The sequence below is a fragment of the Clinocottus analis genome, unplaced genomic scaffold (assembly GCF_023055335.1).
Source record: "Clinocottus analis isolate CAN_PGR_092001 unplaced genomic scaffold, fCliAna1.0.p SCAF_7, whole genome shotgun sequence".
NCBI classification, from domain to species: domain Eukaryota; kingdom Metazoa; phylum Chordata; class Actinopteri; order Perciformes; family Cottidae; genus Clinocottus; species Clinocottus analis.
In genome coordinates, this window is record NW_027176229.1 from 1966372 (window position 1) to 1982500 (window position 16129).

The window sequence follows — 16129 nt, forward strand, 5'->3', positions numbered from 1 at the left end:
CTAATATCTCAGTCGTGCCCGTTCTTCCATGAAGCTGCATGCAGGTCAAAGTGATGAGCTCAGTCTCTAGGCGGCCCAGAAAAGCTCTTATCAAAAGAGCGAGCCTTTTCTCATCTCAAACAATCTATCGGAGCCGCCGCCTCAGGCTGAGGCATGACACTACAAAGGCCAGGTGTAATGGAATTGACCTCCACTGCCAAATCGGCTCACATTTTTGCAAATAGACACGCATGGCTGGTACAGCGCGACCTGCAAACTCAGCAGATTGTGAATAAAAAGGTTGGACGGCTGCAGCAGTGGACGTGAGCCTGGCTCTCCGCCTGAGTGTCTTTACAGCTGCCAAACGAGCAGAAAACGGTGGACTTGCATGCAATGCAAATACGATCGAAAACTTACATTAGTTGTGATAGTAGTAGTAGTAATAGTGCCTTAAATAAGATTTGCAATGTATATATTACAGCGGTTGTCTTTTCCTGACTCGCTGTAGGAATGCAGAGGTATTTGTCTGTGTTATACAGGTTTACTCACTCTCCAAAAGTCCATTTGTTCAAAAGTTCATGTCCACAAACAGCTCTTCTGCCACCCAGTGGCAGGATGGACATATCACTTCACTCAGCACAAATATGTTGCTCCTCTTCCTTAATCTTTAGTATTCATTCATTCATATAGTATTGAATGCACTATTAATTGTTGGCAATATTAACATTTTAATTAGAACTATCTAATTGAATCATCACTTAAAACATGTTTTCAATATTATGTTTTACTCATTATTCATGCTTTTCCTTGCAATCAAAGCTTCTTAAAAACCCAAAATATGCTTTGCAACTTAAATTCTACAGTTCTAATTTTGTTTTCAGCTGAAGTCGCTTCATCTTCTTCTTCAGTGTTGTATTCTTAATTTTTTTATTAAGTGGCGATGGGCTGGAGATATTTACTCAATATCTTTATTATATTACATATTATGTTACTAATACATATGGAAAGTATATACACCAAACAAACAACGTTTCACTGTTTTTTGGTTATGTCATTGCACTATTATTTTGTTAGTTAATTTAATACTATTCTATTCTCTTTTATGATATATCATGCATTTTTTATATTTAACATTGCTTTACTTTGTGGTATTTAATAAAGTATGAATCAATCTAACTATTAAATATAAATTATTCTTATGTATCTATCTTTCTAATCCATCTATTCATCTGTCTGTCTGTCTGTCTGTCTATCACTCAGATTTTAAGGGTTTTATAAGGTTGTAAGTGTGCTTTTTGTTTAAACGCCTGTCTGCTGGGAATCTACTTCCTGTTTACACATACACGCGCATGCCCAGTGTCCGCGAATGATCACAAGATATGCGTTTTTGTTTTTAGCCTTATTATGTTTCAGAAATTCAACAAAGCTCTACACACCATGGACACACCATGAATATTTCACATACAAAAATAAATATCCACCAAAAAAAAAAAGAAAAAAAAGAAAGAAAAACCTGAAAAACAAACCGGGCAGCCGCTTCCGGTTCCTCCGCCCCTGGAAGTCAGCTGCCGCTGCTGGGTTGTTTGCAAACAGTCCCGGCTCCTCCAGGGTCCGTGTACGGTCCGCGATGGGGGAAAACGTCGACAGTGAAATCATTGAGCACCACGTAGAGGACGAGGAGGTGGAGGAGAGGAGGATGGGCGCGAGGGGCCACGCAGCCTCCTCCTCCTCGTTCCTGGGCGGCGTCGCTCCTTCCGACAGGGAGAGCCAGAGCGGCACCCAGTCCTCCCACAGACTGCTGGCCTACAGCGACGCGCTCATCTCCATCATCGCCACCGTCATGGTGAGAGACCTCGATGGGATCGATCACGTGATTAATCCCTGAGTTCAGGAAATATATCTAGTAGTAGAGAGGCAAACAAACCCTGGTACTATTTAAATTATACGACTTGATACTTAGGTTTCACTACAAAAAAAATACATATTACTGCATTTAAAAGACATCTGATTAATGTGTTTGGTTGACTTCTACGAGCAAAAAGAAAAGATACACGAGTATTTTATTTTGAGCAGCCAATCAGAACAATTTAATACCACGTGCGTTGCACATATAAGGAATTAGACTTGTTGAACTATGCATAATAAACAAAAACAAGAAACTGTGCATAACACATAATTTAAAAATAGAAAAAAATGACAATACAAATATGGTAAAAAACAAAACAAAAAAAAACACAAAATAAATAACAGTACTGTAAACAAGTGTATTGTCAAAGTGGCAAGAGTAGTTTAAGAGTTCGGAGTGTGTTGGGGCTCACTAGTCAGTTTGTTCCTCCAGATGTTTAGTATCACATGTCTTGCTTTTTAATCACAGATATTACCCGTCGCCCACACGAAGATGGAGAATAATGAGGTAAAGACTGACGGTAGTATTAGATGTGTAACAGAATGCCATTATTTGTATACCTATAAAGCTCACAAGGGCTATAATAAATGTTGTGGTGTGATGATAATAACAGGAGACATGTCATGTGTTATAGATGTGTTATAAGCGTGTTATATATGTGTGTTGCAGGAGTTGAGGGAGAGTGTTCAGCTTCTGCTCACAACCAAGATAGCTGTTTACTTAATGACGTTCCTGATTGTGACTGTTGCGTGGGCTGCTCATATCAGGCGAGTTACTCATATGACCACTGCTATATTATTATTATTATGATTATTATTATATCACATCACATGCTTATTCTTTGTGTTGAATTTTGCAGGTTATTTCAAGTCGTTGTGCGTATCGATGATTGCCTTGCGCTGCTGAACCTCGTGAGTATCGCTGTGTGTTTAATAACACGCCCTCTTTAAAAAAAAAAAGATTGAATTCTTCCTGCCAGTAATAATTTTGGATATTTCAAAGATGGAACATTGTTCAGTCTCGTCCCTGTGAAGTCCATTTATCTTCTCTCTGATTTACAGTTGATATAATTTGATTAGCTTGTTTGTTAACTTTTGATTGTCACGCAGTATGTTTTGCATAAATCTGTGCAAATCAGTAACTGATTTCCTGCACAATAAAATCAGATTTAATACTCAATAAAATAGTAAGAATTTGCTTTTTTTTCTATTTTCCTGCTCAGTGAAAACTAGTCTCATTTTCAGTGCTGTTGTACTTAAAAAAGAATTGTACCAGAGAGTGCATTTAAACTATAAATCACCTTTTGAATGCTACGCAACATTTGTTTATGTTTATTTAAGCACAGTTTAAAGATCCGACTATACTAATATTATAAGTATTATATTCGTTAAGAAAATTAGATTACAATTTAGAAAATTAGATTACAGTATGATTGTTTCCGACTCCTGTGATCAAAACATTTCCCATAACTTCAAGTCCACATTTATATAAAATTGTTTTATATAATGACACATTCTGCTTCATACTTTTTGGCGGTCCACCTTTCAAAAACAATGCGGTGTTTATAACCTGTATTAAAGGAGCATCACAAATTACAATTATGCAATCACAATAATAAAACAAAAAACATTTTATTTATTGTGAAATGTAAGGAAATCCGTTCAAAGCATCAGACTTTGTAAAGGCAAGGCAAGGCAAGTTTATTTGTATAGCACATTTCAGCAACAAGGCGATTCAAAGTGCTTCACATAAAAGCAGATTTAAAAACAGTTAAGAAAACATTAAAACAGTCAAGAAAAATAAAAATAAAAATGAAAGGCAGATTTAAAAACAATTTTGAAAACATTAAAACAGTTAAGAACACACAATTAAAAATAATAAGAGTTGCAGTGCAGTTTAAGAAATAAAATATAGTAGTGAGATGCAGCATTGAGTCTCGTTCAATTAAAGGCAACCTCAAACAGAAAAGTCTTCAAACTGGATTTAAAGGCGCTGAGAGTCTCAGCAGATCTGCAGCTTTCAGGGACCTTGTTCCATAAATGTGGAGCAAAAAAGCTGAACGCTGCCTCTCCATGTTTAGTTCTGACTCTTGGAACAGAGAGTAGACCAGAACCAGACGACCTGAGGGGTCGGGATGGTTCATAAGGTATCAGCAGATCACAAACATACTTAGGCACCGAACTATTCAGTGCTATATAAACCAGCAGCAGGATTTTGAATTCAATTCTTTGTTTGACAGGAAGCCAGTGCAAAGACCTCAGAACTGGAGTGATGTGATCCACTTTCCTGGTCTTAGTGAGAACTCGAGCTGCAGCGTTCTGTATCAGCTGCAGCTTTCTGATTGACTTTTTACAGAGGCCTGTGAACACACCGTTACAGGTGTCAAGTCTACTGAAGATAAATGCATGGACAAGTTTCTCCAAATCCTGTTGAGACATGAGTCCTCTAACCCTTGATATATTCTTCCGGTGATAGTAGGCTGACTTTGTAATTGTCTTGATGTGGCTGTTCAGGTTGAGGTCTGAATCCATAATTACACCTAGATTTATGGCTTGGTTTGAGGTTTTTAACATCAGTGATTGAAGCTAAGGGCTCACTTTCAATCGTTCATCCTTGGGACCAAAAACAATTACTTCTGTTTTATCTTTATTTAATTGAAGAAATTAAATAAAGGCTGCACGGTGGTGTAGTGTAGTGGCTAGCACTGACGCCTCACAGCAAGAGAGTCTGTGGTCGGATCCCGGGCAGGGTGGGGTTCGGATACTGGTCTGCAGGTCCTTCTGTGTGGAGTTTGCATGTTCTCCCCGTGGCAGTGTGGGTTCTCTCCGGGTTCTCCGGCTTCATCCCACACAAAGACATGCTGCATAAGTTAATTGGACTCTAAATTGCCCGTAGGTGTGAATGTGAGCGTGAATTGTTGTCTGTCTATATGTCTGCCCTGTGATGGACTGGCGACTTGTCCAGGGTGTACCCTGCCTTCGCCCCTTGACAGCTGGGATCGGCTCCAGCGCCCCGCGACCCTAATAAGCGGACAAGCGGTTCAGATAATGGATGGATGGATGGGTAATTGAAGAAAATTCTGGCACATCCAGATGTTGATTTCTTCAATGCATTTAGCCAACCCTTGTATGGGATTATAGTCCCCTGGTGATATAGTTATGTAGATGTTTGTGTCAAGAAACAACATCGGGTTGAACTATGACTTTAAGTGTTTTACTTGTGAATGAAAACTTAGTTTTGAGCGTGTTTCCTTCTTCCTCGTGTGACACTCTGCTTCCTCTTCCTCTGCAGGCCTGCATGATGCTGATCACCTTTCTCCCGTACACCGTGAGTAATTAACGTTCTCGGATCAGCCGTGCACAGTTTACACAATAAACGTCCGGCCGACGTCATTCCAGCTCTCTTATCTCCGCAGTTTTCTCTGATGGCGGCCTTCCCCGAGAACATCCTCGGGATTTTACTCTTCTGCGGTTGCGTGATGGTAATGGGCGTCCTCCAGGTGAGCTGCTCGACCTGTTTGATACCAGTCACACACCGGCTGATTCATCCCCGGTGTCTGAAGAAGAAGTACCAAAAGTCCTTCCTTTTCCGCTGCTGTTAGGATGCACAACAAGCTGGGCCCACAGTACAGAATAAAACACTTGGAACACTTTATTTATTTTGGCTACTTTTATTACGTTCATCTGGTGCAATATGAATACTGGTATATACTTTTTTATTCCGTCTGTATATTGTATTAAGATTGCTATTGTATTCTTCTTTACCGTTTATATTACTTGATTTTTTAATTTACTATGTGTCTCTTGCTCTTGTCACGTGCAATTTCTGCAATCCCGCAATTTCCCCACTGCAGGATTTATAAAGGATTATCTTATTTTATCTAATCAGTATGTCTTCCCAAATGTTCTTGAAAACAAAAGCTTGTTGGGCGTCCCCAGCGGTGATCGCTGTGTTACAGTCGCTTCTCTTTCTTCTTTGAGTGGGAGTACTGAACTTTGGTGCCACGCCTTGTTTCCTCAGTCGGTGATCGTGTTGTACGCCTTCAGCCGCCCCTTTCTGCTCGACGAGCAGATCCAGATCTCCGAGAACCAAACTTTCTACAAGCACCACATCCTCAAAGTCATCATGCGGGTTCCTCTCATGTGCTTCTTCGCTAGCGTCTTCTCCTTCATCTTCTTCCAGCTGGTATGTTAGACGATGTTCTCTGGGACGCCCAAAGGGGATTCATTCAAACAAACAGTTCAGATTAGCTTTTGTGGATGGTGGAAGATCTCTGCAACCTCACAAAACACAACTCACACATTGACGACGATGCAAATACTGACAATTTCACACAAATGTCCCAAAAAAATCAAATAAGGAAGTTATAATTTTGGACAGCCTTAAAGCGTAAGCTGGTTGTCAGAGGCAAGTTAAAAGTTTAAAGATGCTACGTTTAACATTTTAACATCAGCAGGTGAGCGGACGGTTTGAAGTCGTCTGCTTTGAGGCCTCTGTTACGTTTTCAGTCTTTGGAAGATAAATATTTCTTTGTGAATCTCTTCTTTGTGGTGATGTCTTCATTTCCTTTCTCAGTCTTACGTGCTGCTGGCGATTGTCATCTTCCTGCCGTACATCTCCCAGTCGTTGAAGTGGTGTCGCAGCAAAGCAATCGGTAAGAACCAGACTTTACACCAACGTGTCGGGGAAACGTATCAAATATTTGCACATGGACTGTCAAGAAGAAGTGGGCGTAGTCATGGTGATATCACCCTTTGGTTTGTGGACCGCCGTTTTGAGGCCTTGAGTTTGGTGATTAGGCTCATGCCATCTTGGCTTTTTTTTTTTTTTAGCAAGCGATGAACAAAGGATTGACGTAAAGACGCCGTATAGGTAGAGACCTGTCAATCACAGTAAGCCCCGCCTTAAAGCATCCCCTGCTTTATGGTCTGTTTGACTCTAAATAACCATCATTTACTAAATGAACATCATGCTGTATTGAAGAAGACCTGAAACTAGAGATTGAGACATAAACTCACGTTTACAATGTTTACTGAGGAGTCTCCCCCTGGTGGTCAGTAGAGAGAATGCAGGTTTGAAGACACAAGCACTGGCTTCACTCTTCAGCCAGCTGCATGTGCGTCACTTTTTAAAACATAAACCATATTTTGTATATTTCAGGTCCCGTGCAGGAGAGTCCAGACTCCATGTTGTTTTACACCCACCTGCCCAACGAGCCCCTCAGCAAGGACCGGGTGGAGGCTTTCAGTGATGGAGTTTTTGCCATTGTAGCAACGCTTCTCATCCTGGACATTTGGTGCGTTTCACTTTATTTCCTTGACAGTACAAAACCCAAAGCTGTGCTGGAGCTCCCTTGATCACCATTATTTATAGGCCTCATATGCATCTTCTGCACTTGTTGCATTTACTGTATTTATATAGATACTAATTTTTATAGCTGCTTAGAAATAGCCAGGTCGAAACACGCGATTAGCTTTGTACAAATACGCCACCAAAACCACCAAACTTAATTTACCAGATTTAATAGTGTGAGAAAAGTGTGCTTTAAATAAAAACCCTCTCATGGTTAACCCTATCTGATTCCTTCCCGCTAGCGAGGACAACGTCCCTGACCCGGCCGTGGTGCAGAAGCAGTTCGGCGGCAGCCTGGTGGCGGCTCTACGGGCCTACGGCCCGGAGTACCTTGCCTATTTTGGTTCCTTCGCCACCGTCGGCCTCCTCTGGTTCGTGCACCATTCGCTCTTCCTCCACGTCACCAAGACGACACGCTTCATGGGCCTGCTGAACACCTTCTCCTTGGCGTTCGTTGGCGGTTTACCTCTGGCCTACCAGCTGACGCACGAATTCCCGGCCGACTCCTGCAACGAACTGGAGGCCATCCAGATCAGCTGCGTGATCATTTTCTTTGCTGGCATCTTCCAGCTCACCATCTGGGTGGTGGCGCTGCACAGCGAGCAGGAAACCCTGCACCCGTACGTGCGCTACGGCGGCCGCGAGCACATTTTCATGCTCGCCAAGCTGTCACTGTACCCCTGCGTGGCTCTAGTGACATTTTTCCTGACGTGCATTTTGAGTAAATTCAGCGCTCCGATTTTCCACCTGATGGAGATCACGGTGCCTTTCGCCTTTCTGGTCTTGAGGCTGTTAGTGCGCGTGGGGCTCGCGTTGCTCCGGCTGGTCTTCTGTCCCAATCGGCCCGAGCAGAGGGGTGCAATAGATGAGGCCGAAGACGAGACCAGAGTGCCGTTTAACGCTTTGGTCACCTAGCTAGCTGGAGGGGGAAACGGCGACGGAAGCAAAACGACAGAGTAGCAAGCTGCTAAAATGCTCGGCCACCAGAAAGAGTTACTGTCAGGGACAGAATAGGAACCACGTGAAGAAGGAGATCAGATCAGTCGATGGAGACTTCACATGTTGAGGAAGTACGGGACATAAGGTAGAGACAGCAACACAACAACAGCAACTGGCCGTCCATTCATTCATTTATTTATAGTAAAAACGACAACTTGAAAATAGTTTTGATTAGCAAATAGTCAACAATCATCTTCAGGCACTCAAAGTTTTGAAACATTGATTTGAATCGCATGTCAGGAAGTAGCAACAATTTGAACTATTTTCCTGTTTTCAGGTGTGGTTTTGATTCCTGTCAGGTAGCTTGTCAGTTAGCAGATAATTAAACAGGAAAAACCGGCTTTAAAAAAATCTGAAAAGAAAAGCAGTTCAGTTTCTGTGTAAGATGACGGTTTGGTTTTTATTTACTTTAACCTCTGCTCACCCAGAGACAATTTGCTTAACATGTTCAGACATCTTGCAGATACAAATAATATACGAGAGCCGAAGTATTTTTAAATACTTTGTGTATGAGGACGGTTTGGTCGCCTCAAGCTCGTCTCTTTTCAGACTTTACCACTCAGAGACTGACAGGGTTCAAGTCTGCAGCGCTGCACTTTAAAAACATAACAAACGGCCATAAAATTGCAACTTGCACTGTTTTAAATATTTTGTTCAAGGATCTTTGTTCCTGAAAAACATGTTTTCTGTAAAACAGGTAGGGGGAGGTTTTGGCAGGTGAATGTTTATTTCGTAATTCCCATTTTGGCCACAAGAGGCTAAACTTGGTTTGCGTTACTTGCTAAAACATAAAGTCACCTTGTGAAAAGTGTGAAATGTAAACCGACCTGGAAGAAAACTTGAATGCGTTGTTTAGTCTTGTTTAGAACATTAGTGGTGAGTTTCAACCTCTTGTGCCCAAAGTAAGTATTACAACGAATTACTTTGAAAGATTAATCTGTCATAACTAAAGGAAACAGTTCAGATAAGAATTGGAGGATGTTTTTTCCACTTTCCCCTCAGTGATTCTGTAGCTTTTGGTGCATAGTCACTGGAATGTGATCTTAACCTATTTATGTTATGTCAATATGTTTTCTATTCCTACCGTTATCGTTTAGTGGGACGACTGAATTTAAGTTATCACCAAAATGTAATGTTTAAAAGTAGAAAGAGGGCCGATTGTGCATAGCTGTTTTTAGTTTCAGTGATAATGATTCCAGGATTTTTGTCTTTTAAAAACTTAATATTACATAATTGATATTAAGATCAGAATGCATTATTTTATTGTTGTATATATTTTTAAATAGAGGTTTGTAAAATCAAGTCCATTTCTCCAGACGGGGTCACTGGTGTTAAATTGTCCTGAAGTGACTAGTGTGCGCACGTGTGTGTGTGTGTGTGTGTGTATGCAAGGGGTGTTACCGACTCCAATCTGAGACGCACTTTAACGGAAAACCTGTCAGGTGATCGAGAGGGTTGCACATAATTAGACATATTTGCTGATATTTTTTTTAATTATCTTATCACATTTTTATTCTGTTGTATTATTTAACAGCAGCTTCATTTAGAAGCAAATGTGTTTTCATTATTTGTATGTAATGATCTGTAATCAGCTTTGGTTAATTTGAAAATAAAAACAAACAATGCTGTCTGATATTTTCACCAACTATAACACATTTGTATTACTTACACCATATTTTCAAAGTTATGAGACATTTACCATGATTGTGGCTCAGTGGTGAGCAGGGTCGTCCTTCAATCAGAGGATTGGCGGTTCGATCCCCGGTGCTGCTAGCCCATGTCAATGTGTCCTTGCGCAAGACACCTAACCCTAAATTGCTCCCGTAGCTGCACCTACGGTGTATGAATGGTTGATAATACTGATGTGGCTTGATCTTGATCTTGCATGGTGGCTCCTCCCATCAGTGTGTGAATGGGTGAATGATGTCATGTAGTGTTAAAGCACTTTGAGTGGTCAGGAGACTAGAAAAGCGCTATACAAGTACATTTACCATTTAGCGCTAGTCTCGTAAATCACAAACAGTCTTGTTGAGGCTGGAAGAGGACAATGTTTAAAAGCAGCGTTACAAAACGGACAACTACTCTTCCACATCTTTTATTTCATACATTTTTCAAATCAAAAACTGTTTGTATGGTGAATAACGCTGAAGTTGTTCCTTTAAATGTGAAGTGGATTCTCCGTCTAGTCATTAGGAAACGTGAACAGGAGGAATAGACACCATCTTAAAGAAAAGAAACCTTTATTCACCTCCATACAGTAAACGGCTTCACAATATCCCTAGAAGATATCAATATGTGGTTTATACATGATGTGTACTGCCCCTTTCATAACACAATACTTCCTCAGTATCACTGTCTTTTTCACTCCAAAAGCTATCGAGTTTCATTGGAAAACGTTTCTGCTCAAAGCAAATCAAACATACACAACATGATAAATTAAAAAGACAAGCGACCAAAAATCTGGCATTTAAGCAAATAAAACATTTTCTTTCCTACGTCGACGTGATTTACCTTCATAACAAGAGTAAACATATAAATTAGTCCACAACAACAACTTTAATCTGTTTCTGTAAATCTGTGAGTCTCAAGTGGGCCAATGGAATAATACACTTCATTTTAATAATGAATCATAAATACGAATATTTATAAGTAATAATTTAATTTAGTCCATTTAAAAATAAAATACATGATGTATTTGCAAACTACATCAAATAATACTTTTGTTCTCCTGTTTGCATTTTTATCTTCCAACTCGATCCATCAAAACCTCCTCCAGTGTAAAGATTGAACATTTAAATTATTTGTGGTGTTCATTGAAGCAGATTTTTTTTTTAAAACACAAAGAGTTCAGATGATTGTTTTCTAAGTCTTTATAGATAGTTGGACTCATTTAAATGCTTAAACTATTTTAACCACAAAGTGTTTTAATTGACAGTGATTCATCCGTCAATAACAGCTGAATTATTCCAGTGGCACACTTACAACTACATACATACAACTTTATATGTATATACTGTGTGTGTTATGTATGTATGTATGTATGTATGTATGTATGTATGTATGTATGTATGTATGTATGTTTTAGATTCATACAGTACAGCTGGTCCCAGAAATCCACCCAGCAAAATAAAATAAAAATACATGGCTATGAGGAAAACTTATAAACAAACCGCACAAATTAATTATAACATTGTCTTTGTCCAACGAGTGGGAGGTACGGGGGCGTCTGGGCCCCGAAGCTCGTTGCAACAACAGAAGGGAATCAGTGTTAATCAGACAGTGCTTTGGTAAACGCCCCCCCGGTCCGGGGCCTCGTAACGCGTCTATAATCTCCATCACAGTGGTGATCATGTGATTAATCATGAACGCCACGAGGGGGTTTCCACATTCTGAGGAATCAAAACTGCAACTTGCATAAGATATTGCTCATAAAACTGTGCACATATTGCACAGTGTATATGTTTATAGGCTGAAAAACGGTGATAACAACTCATAAAGCGAACTACATTCAAAACATAATAATTTAACAGTGACGTAATGCATAAGAAGACTTTAAAATAGCAAGATTTTTCGCTTTTTAACAGTTTTACAAACATTGAGTCAGAGGATGTTGGAACCTTTGGAGTTGTTTGAGCCCCTCCATCTAACCGCTACAGTGCAACTGAAATCATTGGTTAACTCGATGAAAGAAGTGGTGGTCATTTCTTTTTAAAGGAATAATTCACCATTTTGGAAAATGTGTTCCTTTGAGAGTTGGATGACGTTTGTATGTGAAACTCTATAACATCTTGTTTGGTTCAGCCAAATACAAACGATGTAAAAAAAACTAGCGCTGCTTTTCCCCCTAAGCAGACTGACTTAACCAAGAAACTTATGAGCACATTTCTGGTAAAGATTAAAGATTTGAAGTGCTGCTTTTGCAAGATTTTCTTACAGATCTGTCGATTGACGATTAGTCGACAAAATGTTAGTCAACAAAGGATTTCTTTGGTGGAGGACTTCTCTAGAAGAACAAACTAACTTTCCACGACTGCATATTATTGTCATTGTAGGTAAAACAATACATATATTAATGAGTTACATTCAGAACAAAAATATGAATTTCTTAATTCTTTTTCCTCAATCTCATGAAAGATCTAATTCTTCTTTGCAGATTTAAACTAAAAACTATAAACTAGAATATATATTATTATTAAATAACTTAAATGTGTTAACCTCAGTGAATATTGGGGTTTTTGTCCCTCAAGAATTAATCTTAATCTTTAAATTACCACGTTATTCCCCTGAATTATCCCTTGTGATTTAAAAGAAATATGTTGGAGTTTTTGATGAGTTACATCATTTTACTGGGATGTATCAATCCCAGACAGAAAGAACAGTGGTACCAGGTGAAAAGTATAAAATATGTATTAAAATAAAGATTAGTTTTTTTGAGGATTCCAAATCTTTACGCTTTTTTCCTTGGTATCAATCCTCTGAACTAACTCCTGGCAAGAAGAAGCATCTTTTCCAAATGTCAAAGTATTCCTTTAGATTCTTGAAGTCCACCAGCAGCATCCTCTACATCAGCCTATACATTAGCAGCAGCCTCACATCTACATCCCTAACCTTATAAAAATCTAAAGTGTTCATGCTAAAGGCAAACTACAAAGGAGTTACGTCTCTATTTTTGCATATCATTTCTCACAGCAGCCCCAGTAGCTCACACAAGTAATATTATGTATTAGGTATTTGCTTAGCTAAATACGTTTAGTATATTATGTACAGTACATTAACTTGAGTGCTGACTCTCTAGTTTACATGCCTACAGTCGACCTGCGCCGACTTGTGCAAGTTATTTTAGATTCAGACAGAAGCCTAAAAGCTAAAAAGCTTCACACTGGAAGAGGAGAATAAACATGAACATGGCTTTGATAAGCCCGACAACGGACTCTCGTACATGCTACATGTTTCATTTTGCAGTGAGTTTAGGACCTTTAAATAGGAGCATAGTATATAAAACAGTGTCTACAGTATTGAGACAACCCTGCTGCATCATTGCTTTGCCCCCCGGAGAGACAACTCTCGTTAGCGGTAGCTCGAGTCCTCATGTGCAACACTTGGTTCCCAGTTCCTGCTGCTAAAAGCTTCTTTAAAAACACTTGTTCAGCTAAAGTCAGTGCAACGTGCTCCGTCCACAAGAGGAGTCTCCAGAGTCCGATAACATGTTTTGTCTTCAGGCCGTTGGCCTGCAGGACAGCCCGCTCGCTCAGAAAGCATGTTGGAGTTTATGTGTTGGTTCGAGTGGAAAACAACGAAGCCGCAATGTTTTGTTTACATTTGTGTGTTACTACCAGGTTATTCCACGTAGTCCGGAGATCTTGAGCTGGTTGGAAGTTGAATGAAGAGCTGGCGCTCTGAGATTTTCTCTCTCTCTCTCTCTCTCTCTCTCTCTCTCCCTCCCTCTCCCTCTCCCTCTCTCCCTCTCCCTCTCCCTCTCTCTCTCTCTCTATTCAACCGGGGCGTTGGCAGCAGCGGAGAGCATGCCCCGCTCTCTCAGGTGGGAGTGCAGCGTGTGGAAGATGGCGAGCTGCTGAGCAGGCTGAAGCAGCAGCAGCTGCTGCAGCACTTTGCTGGGGTTTGGTCCCCTAAAACACAATGAGCACATGAGACCACAGGATGCACGTTCATTTCCATTCTCAACGACTGTGAGAGCCTCCGGTCCTCTCACCTGATGAAGCTGGCGATGTAGACGTGCGTGAAGGTGGCCATCAGGTACTGACAGTCGAATCGATCCATGATGCCACCGTGGCCAGGGATGGTGTTGGCAAAGTCCTGCAGGAGAGCAGAGACCAGAGGGTCACCACATTGTCACTCAATGTGACATCAGAACTCATGTCATGACGACGTCACTCGTTCCACGATGACGTCACGACAATGTCACTGCAATTTCACGGCAATGTCACGACACAGTCACTTATGTCACAACACCGTCCACGACACAAGGGTCAGATTTTTACTTTGATTTTGAAGGCCCGCTTGAAGCCGCTGGCAAAGAAGCCGCCGAAAGGCCCAATGAGAGACCCGAAGGACGAGAGGAAGATGCTGTGTATCTGGAACGGGTACAGGGTCACCGTTTTCTGTCAGAGAGACGAGCAGAAACATCAATCAAGGGGATATCAATGAACGGGAAAATGTCATTTTCAATCTTGTCTTTATCCAGATACGATACTGCAGCAGACTGAAATCTCTGCACTGTCAGAAGTATTTACTTCACTTTATCCACTGTAGTTATAAAAACACAGACTGTAGAGAAGAACCTCCGTAGTCTGTCAGTGAGGTCACACACACACACACACACACCTCAAAACATCCAAACTACCCCTTTAAAAGTTTTTTACATGACTTTTCTAATATATTGTATATATTTGCTTTATAATACTTACATATAAAATCCAAAACATCTATTCTATTTCAAAAAGATCTTAGTTGATGCGCAAACATTTATTTTCTTTAATAAAAAAAAGTAGCCCAAAGTCTCACCCATGCCAGAGTGTTCTGCACCACAGCAGGAAGCTTGTACTCCTGCATCACAAAGAGGTCAGACGGCTCGCATTCAACGGTGAACCTGTTGGTCTCGCTGTTGAAGCCCACAGGACACACAAAATTCTGGAACTGAGACAGGAGGTAGGCCAGCTGACGGTTCCGACGGAAACACAGGAAGCAGAGAGCATTTACACCGGTTAAATGCTAATAAACCTGGAATATTGATCGTGAAAGTGGTCAGTAAAGTTGACGCTGCAATGCGATTTGAATGCTAAAAAATTGAAATTAAATAAACATTCCCTGTTGAAACAGAAGCTAAAGAGCATGTGACGCGTTACGCAGATAACACGTCATTCTGTTTTTGGAAAAAAGAGAAAAGTGCGAGTGGAAAGCAAACAAAGTGGACTCACGATGAAGCCGAAGACCACAGTGGCGAAAAAACCTCCAATGAAGCCCTCCCAGGTCTTCTTGGGTGAGAGCTAGAAGGAAACACGTGATATTAAATAAACCTCTTTGGGCTCTGGTGATTTGCTAAATAGGTTCTGTGTGGACGCTGTCAAGATTCTCTTTCACACATGTATTTCAAATATTTAGATTTCACGGCTGCACGGTGGTGTAGTGGCTAGCACTGACGCCTCACAGCAAGAGGGTCTGTGGTTCGGATCCCGGGCGGGGCGGGGTTCGGATACTGGTCTGGCAGGTCCTTCTGTGTGGAGTTTGCATGTTCTCCCCGTGGCAGCGTGGGTTCTCTCCGGGTTCTCCGGCTTCCTCCCACAGTCCAAAGACATGCTGCATAGGTTAATTGGACTCTAAATTGCCCGTAGGTGTGAATGTGAGTGTGAATGGTTGTTTGTCTATATGTCTGCCCTGTGATGAACTGGCGACCTGTCCAGGGTGTACCCTGCCTTCGCCCCTTGACAGCTGGGATCGGCTCCAGCGCCCCGCGACCCTAATGAGGATGAGCGGTCAAGATAATGGATGGATGGATAGATTTCACTTCATCGAGTAAAATAATATTTTATTAATTTCAGTTCGCTGTTGAATGGCACGGCATGATCGTGCGCAGGAGAACATCCTTCCTTTTTTTAATCTTATCTTGAAGCAAAGATTTGACTGTTGCACAATGTGAAAGTGAGAGCAGCGTTCTATTGGTTTAAAGTTGCTCGGTGAAAAAGGACCGGTCTCATTTTGATGGGTAAACTTTTTGAATTAGTTGGAAGGCTGCACAAAGCGTTAAAGCGGTGGAGTTTATTTAAAATATTTAAGCATGATACAAAAATATTCTGTCACTAAAAATCTACGGAATATCATGATAAATAATCGAAACCTTATTATTGATACAAAATAAAAAGTAAACGCGATTATAAA

The 16129-nt window shown here is 40.8% G+C and overlaps 2 protein-coding genes across 2 annotated transcripts in view; one reads left to right on the forward strand and one right to left on the reverse strand.

The window, feature by feature from the left end:
- The first annotated feature begins 1309 nt into the window (after positions 1-1309).
- Positions 1310-9855, forward strand: tmem175 (transmembrane protein 175). Its single transcript, XM_068566913.1, has 10 exons — positions 1310-1822; positions 2354-2392; positions 2555-2652; positions 2745-2796; positions 5177-5212; positions 5301-5384; positions 5906-6070; positions 6461-6539; positions 7046-7181; positions 7480-9855. The coding sequence occupies exons 1-10, from the start codon at positions 1346-1348 to the stop codon at positions 8150-8152; spliced, it is 1839 nt and encodes a 612-aa protein (XP_068423014.1). The 5' UTR covers positions 1310-1345; the 3' UTR covers positions 8153-9855.
- Positions 9856-10459: 604 nt separating this feature from the next.
- cds1 (CDP-diacylglycerol synthase (phosphatidate cytidylyltransferase) 1) overlaps positions 10460-16129 on the reverse strand; it is a 42438-nt gene continuing 36768 nt past the window's right edge. Inside the window, exons 9-13 of the mRNA XM_068604510.1 lie at positions 15172-15240; positions 14759-14911; positions 14236-14355; positions 13947-14050; positions 10460-13863 (exon numbers count right to left, since the gene is read on the reverse strand). Coding sequence (XP_068460611.1) covers positions 13725-13863; positions 13947-14050; positions 14236-14355; positions 14759-14911; positions 15172-15240 — 585 coding nt within the window. The 3' untranslated portion in view covers positions 10460-13724. The remainder of the gene's footprint in view (positions 13864-13946; positions 14051-14235; positions 14356-14758; positions 14912-15171; positions 15241-16129) is intronic.